The following is a 19,490-nucleotide window of genomic DNA, read 5'->3' on the forward strand; positions in this document are numbered from 1 at the left end:
TTCACCTCACACTTGCCCGCTTCGAACGCCGATGTGAGTCACTATTACTTCTTCAGTTTAAGGGGCTTTCAGGGCGACATTATCCACGGTGACTTTCACTTCTTACCACGGGACATGACCAGTTGTTGCTTTATGACTGCGCGGGTTGGGAGCGGAGGAAGGGGGGCCGTGCACGATAACCTATAGGATTCATGTTCTTATTGGCGGGAGGTTTACACGTGAACGTCAAACGGCCAAGTTCGACCTGTTCGGTGTCCTTAGTGGTCGAGCGAACTGGGTTAGTGAGTTACAGAAACCGTAAGTAGCCTACTATGCGGAAGGGAAACAGACTACTGCGTGTTTCTCCGCTAGAATAAAGCTCGGTTACTTCCAAGTTTTGCTCAGCTATTGACTGGGGAGTATGCTCAATCACAAATTACAAACAAACGTGTTTTGTTTCGTGCTCTCCGGGAACTGCGTCCATCTTCGCAGGTCGTCCTTCTTCACATGGTAGAAGAGCCCAAGTTGTTTCTTGAAGCGCGCACTCCCTACACGTTCTCGTCAGCTCCTTTCCTCCTGGCCACTTCCCTCACACTTCTTGGTCTGGCATGTTTTTTTACTTCACTATGCTTGGCCGAGTTTTGAACGACGCCAGGCACATAAGGAACACAGCTTAAACAGCTCCGCTGTAATAATTTCCGAAAATGGACCAACCGTGTATCGCCCTGCATCTGTACAAAAAATTCTTGATTAGCGGAATAAACGCCCCTAACCCCAATAAAAGTGTCAACTTACGTCATTGGCCAAAAGAAACAAAAAAGCTTAAGAAGAACGCAAATCCCACGATATTTAGCTACGCACTGCCTAATCTGGCTCTAAATATCTCTGAATTTACACCAACAGCTATATTACTTGATAATTCTATGAATTTTCGCAGACTTTCTGCGTTATGAACCTAAACTTCCTTTTGTGTACGGTGCTTCAAGTGAAAGTTGACGCGGCTACTGTTTAAACTGTGGGTGACGGGAACTGATATGCCATGTGGCAGATGCAGATATCTTATAGAGACGGAGTGGCTGCCAAAAAACTGAAAACGCAAAAGAAGTTGGCGAAGGATTCGATGGAGGGATAAGTTACGAAAATATTGGTCGCCGGAAGAAGCACTCAAGAGACATGAGTGGTGATCCTTGGAGAAGCCTTCGTCCTGCAGTGGACACAAGCAGGCTGATTATGATGATAATAATGATGATGGAGATACAGATTGTTTCGTTCACAAAGCTTCAGTCCACCTAAACTTACGCGGAATACTTGAGCATTGTAACGCCAAAAAAACCAGATAAAGGATGTCTGCCGTGTTATCTTCCCAGTGTCTTTGTATAGATATCTATTTATGTTCCATAGGCCCAGGCCGCAAGGTGTTCAAGCGTGTTTAGCGTGTGATGTACCTAGTGGCATGAACTCATTCTTCTTTGCATTGCGCACGTGAACACTGTATTAGTACATTTATCTGATAAGTCGCGGCTGATTGTGCACCGGTAAGTTGTATTTTACTTCAAACCGCGGTGCACAACCGAGTCCGTGCGAATGTGCATGCATGTTCTAAACGGTGTAAGCGACTCTCCGTGTTACCTGTGATAGAAGCGTAAACCCTACTTATCGTTACCTTCGCGCGTCAGATTTACAATGGAGAGCAGCAATTAAACCAGCATCGTAACAGCGGGCCTGGTGAGCGCCATTTAACTGGGAAGTAAAAAAAACGGAAATCCACCGCAGAAGCTGTGACTTGCGGCCGGTGTTTACACACGTCTTACTTCTTATAGTTCATTCCTTTTTCTAACGTAATAGCGTTACTAGGCCCATTCTGAATTTTTTTTCATGGCTGCCATCCGTCTATCAGCCGTACTCATGAAGCGTCCGTGGAAATACGCCATCGCTGCCCACAGGAAGCGCATGACGGAGGCATGCAGATACGAGGGGTTGCTTAGATCTGGAATACGGGTTATCGGCTAACACATTGTGAAAGAAGTGCAATGAATGATACTACGGCGGAGACGCAAAGAAAGATACGGGATTAAGCAGACGTCACGACGATTTAGAGAAGTTTGTTACATGAACTATACGAATCGCCTCTGTGCAGCAGTGTGGACCGAGGGCAAAATCCCCGATAGCGCACAGCGCGACGGCGCGCCGAGATGCTTTCTCACATAGTATCGGTGCTCATAGTGAAGGACAACGGCCATGAAACTCCGAAAATGCAGCTGCGCCCTTGCACTTAGAACGACCGTTGTGGGTGGAAGCGGCAGCTGAGACATCGCCATCTGTGCTGCAAGCGACTGCTCTATTCCCTGCCCCTCTCCGGCAACCGTGTGCTCCGACGAAGAGGGAGGGATTACGGCGCTTGTATTTTTTTTACTAGTTGCTTTCTTTCTCAGCGCAACACGCTCGAGGCGTGTTGACCGTTAGCGGTTTTGGTTATACAGGGCACTTCCCTACGGCACCCATGGAGCACAATAGCAGCCCTTGAACCTGCCGTTATTCCGCTGAGTTATGTAACCCTGCAAGGGCATTTTTCCTGTATCGTCGCTGTTCATATAGCGATGATGTAGACCAGTGAAGTTTTGTTCTCGGGTTTTTTTTCGTCAGCACCAATGCAGCTCTTCGGCTCGCCGCTAGTCCATCACGCTGCCACTACATAACGGAGGTGGCGGAGCTCGGTAAGCGACGCTTTCACCAATGTAACACAATATTCTGTGGTAACGCGCTCACTCACATAGCATGCTCAGCAGACACAGTGGCCATCCGCCTCCGCAGCTGACCTTATCACACCAAAGCGCCTCTCCCACTGCACGATACCGATGCCGGCAGCAACATTCGGTCGCCTAACTAAAGGGGGGGGGGGGAGCAACATAATAACGCCCGTCTCTAAAAAATCTACGCAGGCCTAGATTATGAGCAGAAGCAAAGTAAAACGTGTCATAGTATGAAATCAAACCCAGTATATTGCGCCTAATTACACGAATGTTAAAATCACTAACCATTACACTAATTTTCCGATTACTTATCGAGTTTCCCGCTGCTCTGTCACCGCCTGGAGCTCTGTGTGGGAAACAAGGCATGGCACCACGTGTCCAAGTAACAGCTATCCCTCCAAGAATAACTAACGATGCCACCCGAGGGAAGGATCAAGCAAGAATTGTAAACACGATGCGACTCAGAATTGGCGAAGCCAATCTCACAAACACCGAAACACAAAAAATCGTGGATACGTTCGCCCACATTTTCAAAAATCTAATAATAGGAAGAGCAGGTTTCAGAGAAGAAGGAAGCATAGGAGTAATGCACGCCCTGTTCATGAGCCAGGTATCATACTACCTGCAGTACCACGAAATTACCCACACCTAAGAATACCAAATAGGTGCCATCACAACGACATCATATAAGGAAACCCCCATACTCCTAATTTCCACGCTCACAGTACATACTTTCAAACTGGGTCTTTGTCACACCTTTGAAGAAAGAAGAGAGCTCATCCTGTAAGGACGAACAAAGCGGATGGGATAAAAATCGGGATGAGACATCGTATGAAAGGTAAGCACACCTCCGGAGAAGAAACTACTGAACGCCATGATGCACATGAAACCGATCAAGCTTTCCCTTCCTTCCCCCTCTTACTGACAATCATAGATACAAACCTAGACAAGGATAGGTGACAAGTAGGATCAATGTTCGTCGAGAAAAATTCCAAAAGAATATAAACACAGAATAAACAGTGCCGAGATGTACAAAAATATAAGGGCAACTATTTTCTTAGTGGAATATTCTAGCAGTCAATTTCACTACATGTCTCCGATGCACAGGAGCTGACGAAGCAGAAAATGGAGCCATCCTGTTGGCAATACAAATAGCGAACCTATCAAATCGAAGCGTAAACATCATTGCAGACTCACAAAAGGCGATTAAACTTGGCTGAAGGCAGAATACCTGAACACTTCGGGATGATTCTGTCATACTAAACGAAGAAATTTCACATTACATCGACACCATGGGCTGAATGTTTCAGAAAAAAAGCTGTCGTTCTGAAGCACCGTGGTGTCGTAATGCAAATGTATGTGTTGAGCAGTTGGAGCGTCGCTTTGCGGGGCGGAGAATGCAAATCGCATGCGGCATGCGGAGGTGCACCGCCAGTAAACCGGAGCAAAGCGACCCGTGACGTCGCGCGTCTCCGAAAACAGGGAAGGGTGAACAGGGAAGCTGGGCGCAGTGCAAGGAGAACACGAAACAAAAGACGTTTGTTTGTGATCTCTGATTGAACAAAATTCGCAGTTAATTAGATAAATAGAACTTCTAAAGAGTATTCTTTTACTCAAGGGAACAAACATCAATGAGGTGAATAAAACTTGCAAAGGCTATTATTTTGCTCGAGGGAACAAACATGGGGCTCTCCATTTCCCTCTAGGATCCTAGACATCTAACACAACACAAACCGCTCGACCACGGAAGACAGCAGTGCCGTCACGTCACGCCGCGATATGCCCACGTCGAAGTTGCGTCCCCGCAGAACGGGTATGTCTACAGTGAGCCGGTGAAGCTTGCCTTCCCGTCCTTGACACCCGTGCCAAATGCACGCATAAAGCAGCAACCGCTGATGTGTAGTGGTTTAGACGGGAACGAGGACTGTCGAAACGTCGCTTTGGAATCCTTTCAAACAGTCTGGGGTCAACACTGGTCAAAACGTTACTGCATGACCAATTGCAGGAGTAAGCACAGAATAAGCTGTAGCTACGATGGGTTTTGCAATGGTGCGGTTTTGCTATAGTGAATTTGTATATAATCGTTATTGCCTCACGCCATAAATTAAGCAGGGAGTTATCTCTTCGCCGGTAAGGGATTCGCAGCTACTCGACGAGGTTGAACATGATGCGGCCATAGTGACAGCTGCATGTTCTGCGAAGGCGACTTTCCATCGTTCTCGCTCCCGTTCGCGCTTCTGAAACCGCCAGCCCTTCTTCCTTCGAGAGAAAAAAACGCGTCCATCCGATCGAGAGTTACACGTGCAACTGCTAATAAAGGTGCCAGCCCCGTCGTCCGCCGATTCCTAAATTTTCGAAACAGGCATCCGTGATGGCGACGGGTATAAAAGTTTTGAAAGAGCCGTTGGCATTGTCGAGGAGGAGACACAGGCAGTGACGACTAAGTCAGCGACTTTGGAAGAGAAAGCCGGGATCCTAGCCATACACATATTCGCAGTATAGAACTTGCCGTCGTGCAGTAATTGTGAGCGCACCGCAATTCCAAACCGATGAAACGAGGTACTCACACTGACCTTATGATGCCACCGTACTGTGCCTAAAAAATGTAACGTTTACCACCCGGAGAGGCAGAGAAGGCCATTTTAAATCTCTGCTATTCTATGTCAGAAGTTACGTGCCGTGTGTAGGCATTAATTTGCAATTTGGGATTCACTAAGTTCTCTAAACAGTCGCTACATATTGCAAGCGAAGAATTTCATGCAGAGGTAGTACATCTGTAGAATCTACTCGCCTATGTGACCAGCAGGTAAAATCGTGGCGTGTTGCACTAATTTTAGAACCGTAGCCTTCGTGATGTCAATTGGCGCCGGTTTTTACTGCGAAGTCGTTTGTTCTGTAATGTGAACTCTTCCTTGTTCCGTGTGCCATGTGAATTGCTTGTGAATAATAATGGATGTGTTTTTCTTGTGAAGGAAGGTAAGCTGCCTCTTTTGTTTATACGGCGCTTGAAAACAACTTGGAAGTTACCACTTCTTTGTCGTTCTTTTTATTCGTCTAAGGCCAGTTGCATGATCATAGACGATTACTGAAGTTCCAAATCTTTATGGAATAAACTATATTTCTAATTGAGCGCACGCGAATGTAGATGGCTTCAACAGATTCAAGGCGAACCAAGAACTGTTCGGTTTAGCGTGGCCCTTATTTACTACCGCGCTTGTAGGAGCTTGTGTTCTCGGTAGTGGATATTTGAGCTTGCGTTGATGTGAACAACAACAAATGCTTTTCGGGTTTCCTCTAGGCTCTGATCTCTTGAGCCCGGTTAACTCTGATCGTGTTTTTGCGTTCCATTAAAGGAGATATGTCCACGCCTCTTATCTTCATTCGCGTACAAGATATCTCTAGTGTGTAGCCATACCACAAGGTTTCCCATTGCATGTTTTCCAGCTAACCACTCCACTCCCCAGAGAAGAAGAAATAAACGTTTTCTCCATTTTTTGTGGTAGTGATCACTCCCCGTTAATGAGGGGTGTTCTCTGTCCAGTACTCACTGGCTTTATGCGGCTGTCCCTGCCCTACTCACTAGCCGCACATGGGAGCAGGGGTTGCAGCTGATCGGCGTCGCCACCCGAAGTGAAGACGTAGGTTTAAGTGAGGTCGGGCGTGTTGGGACACACCCACACTATGTAGTATAGGGTGCCCGACGTCCGTCACAAGACACATTGCGGTGAGTATTGAGTGGAGAATATTTTGTGGCACAATGCGTTGGTGGGGATGGTGTGGGCAGCAGTTGAAGTACCACACCTTCCTCTTTGGTGAGTTGCTTGGAGGGGGCGGGGAGAGAGAGAACGGTTGGTGGGTTAGTATGTAGTGGGGTTAGTACGTAGTGGAAAGTATGCCTTTTGATGCTAGTAGAGGGCCGGGTTAGTAGTTGGTAGGAGTGCTTAGGGTTAGTTTGATGGCACCCCGCAATGGGCCGGTGCACTCCTTCTCGAACCACAGTATGTGCCACTTCATTTCCGACTATGTTTTATCACTTGGTGCCGATATGATGCAGAAGTCGGGTAGGTCATTCTTCTGCATGAGAATAGAAACACTGCTAAAGCGCCTCTCCCTTTCCAGACATCGCAAAAGTTTGCCAAGGTCTGGCGTCATAGCTCATAAAACTTCGGTCTTCGGTTATTTATTGGTGTCTTTATGGCCGCTTGGGACACTGGGAAAGTCTTTCTCCCTTACGCAGGTAGCCGTTGAGTGAAATACAATTTGGCACATAAAAGATATCAAATTATGGATAAAAAGTCATGAGTCATTTTCTATCTTTCTAACAGACACATTCCACGTGTAACGACTCAGGTTCTTCGCCCCTAGTGCTCACAACACCAATTCCTTCCCTTGTATGCACTGATACTCTGCTTTTATCATGACGATCCAGGCCACATGTTACATTGTAGGATCAGCCATAGTAATGAGGAAGACACGAGCAACTGCATGTCCGCGTGCTCTTACGGTTTAGGAATTCTCAAGATGGAAAGCTTGGTCACTTTCTGCCTGTTTTCGCACAGCGCCATGCCCATCTGCCACGATTTCGTTTCCGGGACGTGATCCTAACACCTGCCCTTGCTTTCATACTGAATTACTATCAAGCGCTTGTATGAGCAGGGTGGAATTGACCACGTGCAGCCATGCCGTGGTCAATTCCACCATACAGGCCTTCAGCCCGGCGGAGTTTACGAGCAACGCTACATTTATTTACGGTGCCTGCCTAGGCAAGAGTGAGCTGCTGCTTTTTCTGTCAGAGTCTAGAAGACGAACATAGTTTCCGCTGATGATGTCTTTTACTGGTTGCTTGGTGTGTTTGAAAGAAGCCACCCCTGAGAGCCAGTTCCAAAATAACATGTCTGTCACGATGTTCGAACTCCATAGAGACTTTGCCTTTGATTAAACGACCACGCTGACAAGCATTTCACCTCAAAACGCTTCAGACGTGGTGTATACTACTACATGTGTTACTAGTCAACTAGACTAAATCTGGAGCTGGACGACAGTAACTGTCACGCAGGCGCCACTTGTGAACTTACAGCACAGCTTCCCATTTTGAGGAAATTTCCAAACTTTATCTTGTGCTCCGGGGTTAGGATTTTGTAGAGAAGTAACGCAAATTACAAGCAGCTGTGGAAAATGCTACGAATTTTGAAATAATAACCACATGGAAACTACTCAGGCCATTCGACAGTCGCTTCACTTGAGTTCTTCTCATTGTCACAACTTGATATAAGGAACATCACAGCAAAAAGAATGAAGTGAAGAATTTATTAAGACAACTCACCTGTATTCCAACTTCCTCCATTTCCATTTACATTACCTGGAACATGAAATGGACAAAAGAGTTAGAAAACTAGTGGAGAGAACGAAAATTGGCAATGCGTCCTGATGCATGAAACGAAGGTAGAGACTTCGTTGCAGTCTTGAGATGTATTGGAAGCAAACGTATCTTATGATCCGAGCCGCAGTAACATCAAAGTGGCGAGCACGAAAAGTAAGAACACGTCTGATGTCCTTGTCGTCTGACGACGTTCGCTGTATAAAATGAAAGAGGAATGCATTAGAAAAAAGACACTGAGCTTGACGAAAACATGACGGCACGCGCAACAACTACTACCGGAGAGCAAAAATGTTGATGAAGTGAGAACAGAGGATTTTCGGGGCGTGTAACAACTTGTGGTTCGTTATAATGATGGGAAGATGCCAATTCTGGGCAAATTATAGGCTGCGTCAGAACTAAACAAAACAAACTGTCCATGTCCGTTCCTCGCCCCTGCCAAAGCTGATTAAGTGCGCAGTACAGCAAACGCTTACCGACAGATGCCGTCTCTACGTTCTTATTTAGGCTGAGCCTAGCAGCACAGACAGTGACAGTTAAATCTTTTAAATTAATTCCAGTCGTCTTCTTTCCGTAAAGAGCACAGAAGACGTGGATGAATAATAGTGTTATTTTTTTCAAGTTTCTGCACAATCAATACTCTTTGTTTTATTGAGGCTGAAGTGCTATCTTTGCAATCGTATGTCCAATGGTTGAAACTTTAGTTTGGGCTGTGTACGTGCCACCAAATGCAGACCTCTGCGTTTCTTAAATGAGCTAGCGGTGTTTCAGGAGAAACACAACAATGTGTTGCAAATCCTACTCGGAGACTAACCTACTCGGAGACCTGCGCGGAGAGTTTATGCTGTCCTGTTACACGAGCTCGAGAATCAACTTCAAGATTTGACACTTGGGAAACCGTTACGTGCTTGGTTAAAACTAGCTTGCTTTGATGACACCAGCAGCAGGACGCAGATATTGGACCAATGTAGCTGGATACTGAAGACAAATTTGCAGACCGTTATTTTCGTGGTAGTTTATAAGCAACAAATGTCTAGCTAGAGGTACAGCTGCTGTTAGAAGAAGGGCTAAATGAACAGTGAAGTTTTGGAATTCTGCAGGGATCACTGCAAGAAACATTTTCGAAATGATCTGAATATTGCACCACTAAAATTGAACGCGCAGATGCAGGCTGAGAAATGCCCTTTGCACTAGCAAGGAACTGGTGCGATGAATTCGCAAAATACTAAAATACTACCAACTTACATAACATATCTGCTGAGTTCGTTCATAACAAATATTTGTTGTTATTGAAATCAACAAGTAACCTAAAGTGTTTTCAGATTCCATTTATACGTTTCGTATTATCAATTCCTATTTTCCCACATCTGCCGCCTTTGCTTTCGTAACCCTATTCCAGTGTCACGGTACCTAGGTTTAACCCTTGAACAGAACTTATCTTGGAATAAATACGTCATAGACATTGCGACGTTCTTTGATTAGTACTTAGCAACTATAGTTCTTGAATTGAAATCCAGAAACTGAAGAATAATTGGTGCATAATTATTAGGACATTGAATAGTAATATACGGGATAATGGTTTGCGGTCGTGCCTTTAAACACCGACAAAACACTTTAAACCGCACATCCAAAAAAACGCGTTCTACCATTCCATAGCAAACGCCATTCCAAGAAAGGACATATACTTATTACGCGTCAGTTTTGCATGCTGTCTGCCCACAAACTGTATATTTTAGCTTCACGCAACAGAGTTGTTGGCTCATTTTCCGACTTTCCGCGCGTAATAGCCGTCCGCTATCAGACGTGTTCATGCAGTGTCCGCAGAAATACGCCATGGCTAGCGATTGGAAACAACGACTGAGGCAGCCAGCTGCGAGGGCTCTCGAGAATCTGGGATACTGTGCAGCGGTAATGGGAGTGTGGAATTGAGGGCCATGATACTACGGCGAAGACAAAGAAAATTATACGTGCTCTCAGCTAGTGCCGCAGCTGCGTAGTAAATAGCGTTCTACGCCCATGAGTGGTTGCATGCATCGGTGCGGGGCCACATATTCATCTTTCTCTGGTGAACCGCTTGGGAGTCCCCAAGTTCTTTCGCGCTGTTTCCTTCGTCCAAGGATTGTACCGATGTTAACCAACAAGTTCTATTACTGACTTGCCAAAATGCTTACGCCATAAACTACACTTCTCCTTGCTCTGACTAACCAGTCGGAGACTTCTACAGCTCCAAGCAGAACTAGCCGCTGGTTAGTTTACCGTGACCCCCACTCATTTTTGCGTTTGTAGGCACTCGTATTGATTGTTTTGGGTGGCAGCTGCCAACAGAAACTAAAATTTCCTCTTGGATATATTTCATTTGCACAACATGCCGTTTATTCTCTCGTAGGCTTTTTTCGCCCTCCCTTGCCTCGCTACCCATGTTTTTTTTTTTCATTACATTGGATACCTTTCGACGAAGCATTGCATTTCCCGGAAGAAGCATTTCCCGGGCTCACCACCTCGTTGCCTGGTCGACGCAATATTTCGCTCTCCCTAGCGTCGTAAGGCACGATACTTGCTTTGGCGTTTCTAGTTCTTTTATGGTTCCCAGCTCCCCACGTGAGACTCCCCGTGAGAGCCTTGCGCTGCTATGAAATAAATTATTGCATCCAATGGCAGCGGGCTACCCCACCCATTCTTTCCAATTATCTGCACCAAGATTCTTATTTTACCATTGGGATTATGTCACCGCCAACTTGAAGTATCCCTGGTCTATCGGCGCAGTACACAAATGAAGCTACATCCTTTTACTCTGGCGGTTTTAAAAGCGTCAGGGCGGAATTCTTTGTCGCCTTCGGCCGGTTTTCGAACATTGCTGTTGATTATACTGTGATTTTGTTGCCTACGGCGTGATGAGAACACCACGCCTTGCTTCTATGATGAGCTATTTATTATTCGTTGGAATGTGCAGGGCGGAACTGACGGCGTGCAGCCAAGTAGAGTCAGAGCGCCTAAAAGCCAGCATTCTCTAGCCAACGCTTGCAGTCTGGCGGAGTGCAATAGTTATTGTAAACCAATTACTCTGCCGGTTTAGGTGAAGCTTTTACTGGAAGTACAATGTGAGCAGCGCATTCCTCACCTCTAAGATGAAAATATTTGATTATTCTCTCTCAATGTGTCTTGTTGATTCTTCCCTGTTTAAAGGACGCCAATCCGTAGAGCCAGTTCCTAAAATTCTGTGAATATTGTACGTATTACCACCCTGTTAAATACGCTGGGCATACGAAGACCACCAAGAGGCGCTTGAATATTGCCGTAATATAGTGCTTGCCTTCCGAGAAAATCTCGGCTACATTTCAACCACGATGATTGTAACTCCTACACAAGCGCCCGTGTACAACACACTTCCACACTTCTCGCTAGCCTTTATTGTTTGACGTGTTGTCTAAAGTGAATGTTGTGTTTTGTCGTTTCGATGTCGTGCAGAAGGAACCCAAAGAACAGGTATCTAGGCACAATACAACAAATTGCAAATCTCAAAAGCAGACAAACTTCACAGGGCATCGTAAAGCCGTTTTGATTGATTTCTTCTCAGTAGTCCAACTTGCTCAAAATCATTAAAGCCCGCAAGAAGGAAATAAGGGTCTTCATAAAAACAACACTCACCTGCAGACCAACCTCCTGGTTGAGAAGACCCGCCGGGTTCAACTGAAAATTGAAACGGGTCAAAATAACAGCGAACAACAGACTCGATGAAAAAAACGGAGAAAATCGGATAACGGTATTTAACAAAAACCGGGGAATTTGTTGCAGTCATGCGTTTTATTTCCGGCAAACTTGAACTAAAGGCTGCTAGTCACGAAGACATTGAGGTGACACACATAATCAAAGAAAATTAGGCATTATCAACATAGCCTTTTCACAAATTTCTCCACACGGGGTGAAAGAGAGGTGGACTAGGAAATATGCTACACTGAAAGATGGAGGGGTTTACTTTAAGAAAAACATGACGGCGCGCGTGTAAGCCTATAGTGGTAAAGCAAGGACACTACGAAATTAAGGAACACCAGTTGATGCTGGCATGCAATGGTGTTGTCTTTGTTGGCAGCTGCAGTATTTTTAACTGGGCATCACAAGAGCCATACAATAACTAAGATGGCCTACCGTGAACAATTGGATTTATGCGTTCAGCTCCTTACACATTTTGGAGATTCTAGAAGTAGCAATCCTGTGTCGCATGAAAAGCGTGATTTCAATCATGGAATAGGTATAATTAAGACCGCTGAAAGGTACAGGTTGTGAAATCGGGTATTTTTTGATGGGGTACGCAGTATGTGTACAAAACAAGCAGATGTGCGACCGATAAGCTGTGCGAAGGCAGCTTGATAGTAGGGAGTCTTAGAAAATCTTTGCCGTGTTTACGTTGCCGTTTACCGTGTTACGACTAAAAACTGGAGAACGCGTTTTAGCGCACCATTTACGCTTTTCACATTCAGGCTTACCTGCTGCCGTAATGCGAGTGGCGGAATCTGGTGAATCAGCCTCAAAGTAATGACACATAACTTTCTTGCTCAGAATGATGGGCTTTCGTTTAAAATACAATTAATCTGTTCTTTGTAGGTCCAGAATTAACAATATAATTATTTTCTTTTGACATAATTGTACAAAACGCCCGCGCAGAAGGAAGAAACCGAAACATGATCTCGATGCTGGAGTATAGTCGGCACAATTGGCATCATTAACGTTTTCTAGAATTCCCGCGTTCTCTAATATTTATCCATAAATTGAATAAAAGAGCGTATAATAATTACTCAAGAACCTTTATTTTTCTTCACAGTACAGTTTTCGGGGCGTAAATACGCTTTGCGAACTCAGTATGTCAGCCGAAGTATTTTAGGCGGGCGCGGCTTAGCACCATATTGCCCACCCCCTGATGACATTTTAGCAGCTGTTGGCGTGTCCTGTCATCTTCGTCGTCATCCTTGTCATCGTAATCACCGTTCGTCTTATGTGGTCACGTTACGAAAACACCGAGAAACTCGTTGTCGCCTCGCGGTAGAAAGTAACGCAGATTTAAAAAAACACAGGGACACTCGTTTACACCTCGCGCTGGAGCACTTCTTAAACAGTACTAAAAAATTGACCACGTATCTGCTCCTTTCGTTGCAAATGTCGTCAAAAGACGATAGTCTTTGTAGACATTTGACAAGGAAATGCCCCCCTTTGCTTTCCCGCTCACCTCATGCTGTTCCTGTACCGTCGTGCTCATCCCAAGGTAAACACACTAAATGTTTGCGCAAGGCAAGTTGAATTTACCGCGTTCCAAAGCTACAGGCCGGGTGCCTCGATGCCAGCGCTGCAGTACGGCGGAGACGCGCGTGAATTGAGGCGACCGACTACAAGGTTTATAGAACCGCGTGGCCATGCTCCACGTGCGTTCCAAGCAGAACGTGGAACCTAGCTAGTGGAACCTTTCGTTGCTGTGGCCGCGTGATTTTTCATATGCCACCATGAGGCTGCGGTTTTCTGCAGTAGATGTAGAATATCATTTGTTATCAAAAAACCAAGCATCCATAAATTTTTTAATAAAAAACACTGTAAATATCCCTTGTGTACCAATTTCCTGTATTATATTTGCGTAATGTCTTGTTCTTGTTCAACAAAGTTGACAAGTATGAACATTAAAACTGGGCTTAGACGTTTACATTTGGTTGGGAGTATATAAGACTATTGCTACCTCAGCAAATTCGCGTTGCCGGAGAACTGGCTCTCGTGGTGGTACCCGGCCGGCCCATGCAGTGCCTTCGCTGCAACGGCGAAGGGCACGTGAGACGGGAGTGCAACGTGCCTCAGTGTTCCCTGTATCGCCGCTTTGGCCCTGCTGAGGGCCAGTGCACGAGGTCGTACGCGAGCGTGGTTGGGCCACCTGGTCACGACGATGAGTCCGAACACCTCATGAATGCCGAGGAGGCCGAGCAAGCAGCCAAGGGCACGGGGGATCAGGAAAAGACGGAGGAAGAGGCCACCACGTCAACGAACTCTTGCGAGGCCACAGCGGCAGCAGGCGGAGGAGGAGACAACGACGCGAATGCCCAGGCAACGGTCAACAACGCCCCCTACGCCATGGACGTGCTCGGGAACCCGGTCACCAAACGGTGCTACATCGACGTTGCCGAGGGTGGCGTCAACGACCCTGCAGTTCAGGCCGACGAGCCGCCGATGAAGACGCCGTGACGCCGCTCGACGACGAGGCTTAAGCCAAGCGTCGCGGTGGAACGCAAGAGTGTAGAGGCGTAGGGAGCGTCTCAAAAACAGCTCGACCACCCGGAACCCAAACGCGTCGCTTAGCGACGCGCTGGATGTGAGCTCTTCTCCAGAGGACCTGAACCTAGCTACCCTAAACGTCCGCGGTCTTTCGAGTAAAAGACGGCAGAGTCAGGTGCACTGCTAACAGATGTAGACGTAGACGTCTTATCGAGACCGGGCGCATGGTGCAACATTTCACGTCGCGGTATTATGAGTGCGTGAGCCACGCAGTTGGCTTTTTAAATGCGTAGCATTTCAGTAACTCACGATGTCACCCGCGTTGTCCCGTCGTAGTCCGCACCGTCGCTGTCCGCACCCCTCCCCCTACACTATATAAAAGAAAATACTATCCGGCGCCAGGTTTCGATCCCTCGACCCTGCGGGCGGAACGCAATGTACATGGTATACCACTGCGCCACAGAGCCGACACAGAATGGGACGCTACGGACGCGCCTTATATCGTTGACTCATTCAAATTACTGCTGACGAGCGCTCTCTCGTCAGCAGTTGCCACAAGTGCAACAACATTAACGTAACGCAAACTACTTAACGTCGTGCGCCCCCGGAAATGCTCTGCATTTGATCGTGCCCCTCGCGAGGGGGATGTTTATACAGGAACTCCTACTTCTAGCGGACTCCTGGCGCCCTCTTTCTGCCATTGTAGAGACTATGAGGCGGTCTTCGAAAGGCGCCAAATTTGAATTCTACAAAAATTTTTTAAAATCGATCCGAGATTTTTTGCACGCAAATACCTCTGACAAAACTCAGTTAATCATCGCACGTGATTTCAACCTTCCCGGGATACGATGGGATAGACTTGAAATATACTCGGCACACTTCAAACACTGCGAAATTTTGTTTGGCATAGCATTTACTTATGACCTTACGCAGTGTGTTCAAGGTGTAACTAGGGTAGGGCCTGCTTCAGAATCCACCCTTGATCTTGTATTTTTAGATAGCCGGCTGTCCGAATACGATGTCTCAATTAAAGAAGGTATTTCCGATCATAAGCTGGTTTTGGTTGCTATAAAAAAATTGTTGTCAACCAAACATGGTAAGAGATCAACTGTAACTTGCAAAAATTTTTCCAGTGCTGACGATGTTAGTATTCTTGATTATTTAGAATTGTCACTGTACTCCTTCCAAGAGGCGTCTGATGTTAATGTGTTTTGGAACCAATTCAAAGATATTATAAACCGTTGCTTGCATCACTTTGTTCCTGAACGAGTAAAACCGATTAGAAAATACAATCCCTGGATTAATAGAGACATTATTCATTTAAAACGTAAAATAAAACGCATGAGGAAAAACAAGGCGAGCAATAGGTCTGATCTTAGGGATCTTTCACGTACCCTCAAGCATAAATTGTCAGCCGCTAAGGAAAAATATTTGCTGGCTGCATGTTATTGATAAAAAAGTTGCCGAGGCTTGGTGTGCGTGAGGTGTGCTCTGGCTTGTCAGGGCGACTCGTTGTATGCGATGTAGTATTGAGTGGTGATGAATGGCGAATAGTGTGTTTGTACGCGCCGAATAAAGTTAGAGAAAGGGCTGAATTTTATAACATTAGGCCGCATCTGGTGACAGACAAGCGCCTTGTCGTACTAGGGGATTTCAATTGCGCCTTGTCCACGTGAGATAAGATTACCACTCGGCCATTTCGTGCCGAGAGCAGGGCTGTGCTGCAGGAAATAATAAATACTATTGGGTTAGTGGATGTGGGTGAATGTCTAGAGGGAGGACGGGAGGTGCAATTTACCCATTTTGAAGGAGTCAGTCACGCTAGAGTGGATGGAGTGTATGTATCGTGTGATTTAATTGAAAAATGTGAAGGGTACGAAGTAAAGCCTGTACGATTTTCAGATCACTGCCTGGTGGTGTGTAATCTAGGATACAAGAAACGGACCAATCCTTTCACGTTGGAGCTATGGAAATTAAATGATAAGTTACTTAAGGATGAAAGCTTTTTTAAAAAGGTGAATGGTTTGATTCGGAAAATAGAAGGGGATAAAATCGGTGAACAGTGGGAGTGGTGTAAACAGGAGGTGAAAATGGGGGCCATTGAGAGGTCCACTGTCGTACGATACGAACAGAAAATTATAGAAAAGACACTAAGGTGAAACCTAGAAAAACTTATCCGTGAAGAGTGCAATGCGCCTGGGGTGTTTAGTTAGGGTACCAGAAAAATGAAACAGAAACTTCAGGCGCTTGACGATGAACGCTACCGGGGAGCCCTCGTGAGAGCGAGAGTGGACCGATTAGCCAGTGGAGAGGCCCCTACCAAGCGTGCGCTGGGTATAGAACGGGCGAACGCTCGACGTAATCATATAAGGGAGATAGAGTGGGAAGGACGGGTGACGGGTGATCAGCAAAAGATTGAACGGGGTTTTCATCACTACTACAAAGATTTGTTTGCCTTCCGCATGGCTGAGGTGGAGGCTTTTAAAACCGAGTTCATCAGTGCTTTCCCCAAGGATTGATGAAGTCTACAAAGAAAGTTTAAGCCAGCCAATTGCAGTTGCTGAAGTTGAATGTACGATCGATAGTTTGAACAGCGGAAAGTCACCGGGTCCAGACGGATTAACTGCAGCCTTTTACAAGGTCTTAAAAAACAATTTATCGCCACTTTTGGCTGCTATATTTAACGATGCCTTCAAACTAAAGGCATTGCCACCCTCTTACGGAGAAGCGCACACGATACTTATACCTAAAACAGAAGACACGGACAATCTTAAACATGTTACAGCATATCGCCCTATATCCTTGACAAATGTTGAGTACAAAATTTTTATGAAGGTGCTTGCACAAAGAATTCAAATAGTCATCAAGCAGATTGTAGGTCCACACCAGACGTGTGACATAAAAAGACGCATTATTTTTCCAAACACACACAAGGCGAGATGTGTGCTGGAATGCTGCTACGCTGCCCGAGCTCGCGTGGCTGTTATCCAGCTTGATTTGGAGAAAGCCTTTGATTGTGTGTCCAATGAATTATTGTTGCTGATTTTAGATCACGTGAACGTTCGAACAGTCATCAAGGAGGGGGTGGCTCTGGCGTACCGGAAGTGCACCACGAGATTAATTGTAAACAAGACGCTGGGGGCTCCCATTACCCTGGAACGGTCGGTGCGCCAAGGCTGCCCTCTGAGCCCACTTCTTTTCTGCCTGTATATCGAAACGCTCTGCTTAAATATAATTGAAAGTGAACACATTCGCGGGTTTAAGCTATGCGAGGCAGAGGTAACACTTCTGGCTTACGCAGACGACATTGCTCTTTTCTGTACGACCAAGGATAGTGTTACAAAAGCGGTGGACATTGTTAAACGTTTTGGGTCAATCACAGGTAGTGGGTTAAACTGGGGGAAATATTTGGGTTTTTGGCATGGGGACTGGTCTTTGACACCGCAAATGTTTGCCAACGTGAGCTGGGAAACCAGTCCCGTTAAGTATCTAGGGACGCCACTGGAGTGCTACCAGGACAGCGAACCGTATTGGCGTGCCAGAACGCAGGACATACGTGACAGGGCAGAAAAGTGGAAAGGGGTTTTTCTTTCAATGTTTGCTACAGCGACTGTTTGTAATTTATTTTTTATTGCCAAAGTGTGGTACGTTATGCAAGTGTTGCACTGCTCGCGCTTGAATGTACAGAAAATGCATCGTGCGTTTGCTCTGTTTATCTGGTCATCTACATGGGAAAGGTGCAGTAGAGATAACCATTTTCGACGCGTCAAGGAGGGCGGTCTTGGGTTGTCGCACCTTTTTGTCCGCCAGTTGGTGAATAGGTTCCTTTTTCTTCGCGATACAAGCGATCCTTTTTTGCAAACAGCTTGCCAGGTGCGGCTGTCTCAAGCGCTGCCGGAATTTGTCGTATCCAGTTTGCACATACAGGGAAGGATTTTAGGATATTTTAAAGAAGTTGTCATGTCACTCAGGTTTCTGTCAACTCGTTTTTCGATTTAATATTTGAGTACAGTGTCACGTAGAAAGTCAGATAAAGATGTTTGCGACAGTCTGTTCCCGCTACCGCGATATAGATAACTGTACAAAGAAGGCCCAGGGCAGGATGTACTAAAAAGAGTTAAGCGTATGGCTGTAAAACCAGGGATAAAGTACGTTTTTTCAAACTTCATTCGGGGACACTTACTGTGTAAACATGGTTAAAAGAAAAGGGGTTAAATACACCGTGGGGTACTCACTGTACAATTTGTAAACAACCGGATAACATAGACCACGTTTTTATACGCTGTTGGATGGCGGTTCACTTTTAGGATGTTATGCAGCGAACTTTACACAAAGACTTACCGCTTACCCCGCATGGTGTACGGTATTTACCCACAGAGAATAACGAAGGAGTCCCCTACGATTTAATAATGCTTCTGGGACTTCACAGCATATGGCGGGCGCGCATGGCGTGGCTCCATGGCGACGTGGATGCCCGACCGGCCCCGCAGTTTCTGCGGGAGAGTGTCACGCAGTTCGTAGAGGGGCTGAGAGTCCAGCAGCCAGTACCAGATTGGTTGGATTTTGTAGAGCCGTTAATGTCTCTAAAGTGATGATTAAATGACAAAGCCTAGCTGGAGGCACGGCTGGTATGGTTATGTCGGTGTGTGTTGTACCAAATTCAGTGTGGTTGTTTTTGTGTTGTGTGTGTTGAAGACTGGTAATAAAGAAAAAAAAAGTGGCTGAATCGAGTTATAGACAGACAGATAGACATATTTCTGGGTTTTGGCACCGATCATACGCAGCACAAAACTTTGGGTTTGCGTTTAGTGAACCTAGGACGAACGCACGCTATTTTAGCAAAGTAGCGAGCGTAAGGCGTAAGGTGTGGCGCTTGCGTATCCCGGCGTTCACAACATCGCGGGCAGAAGTGCGGAACTCCTGGACGCTTTCGCACTTCGGTGAGCCGTATAGAATACATCTGTGCGTCTGTCTTTGTTTACTTACGTCACGTGTTTTGCGCGTTTCCCTCGGGATGCTTGGCGTTAACCTGGCACTACAGATTGCCAAAAGAAAGCTCCGGTAGCCATGCTGGAGCCAAAGCTACGTATCGGCTATTCACGCGTTTCCTCGCAAGAAAGTGCGGCGATGTGACGGTGTGC

General features: G+C 46.1%; 1 protein-coding gene across 2 annotated transcripts in view; it reads right to left on the reverse strand.

Moving 5' to 3' along the window:
- The window catches only part of LOC144166590 (uncharacterized), a 127,095-nt gene that overhangs the window by 65,250 nt on the left and 42,355 nt on the right, over positions 1–19,490 (reverse strand). For both annotated transcript variants that reach the window (XM_077696096.1, XM_077696097.1), the window contains exons 5-6: positions 11,752–11,793; positions 8,053–8,088 (exon numbers count right to left, since the gene is read on the reverse strand). In XM_077696096.1, the coding sequence (XP_077552222.1) occupies positions 8,053–8,088; positions 11,752–11,793 (78 nt within the window). The remainder of the gene's footprint in view (positions 1–8,052; positions 8,089–11,751; positions 11,794–19,490) is intronic.

This window comes from Haemaphysalis longicornis, unplaced genomic scaffold (genome assembly GCF_048455015.1).
Source record: "Haemaphysalis longicornis isolate Haplotype H1 unplaced genomic scaffold, Haemaphysalis longicornis Haplotype H1 scaffold_18, whole genome shotgun sequence".
Classification (NCBI taxonomy): Eukaryota; Metazoa; Arthropoda; class Arachnida; order Ixodida; family Ixodidae; genus Haemaphysalis; species Haemaphysalis longicornis.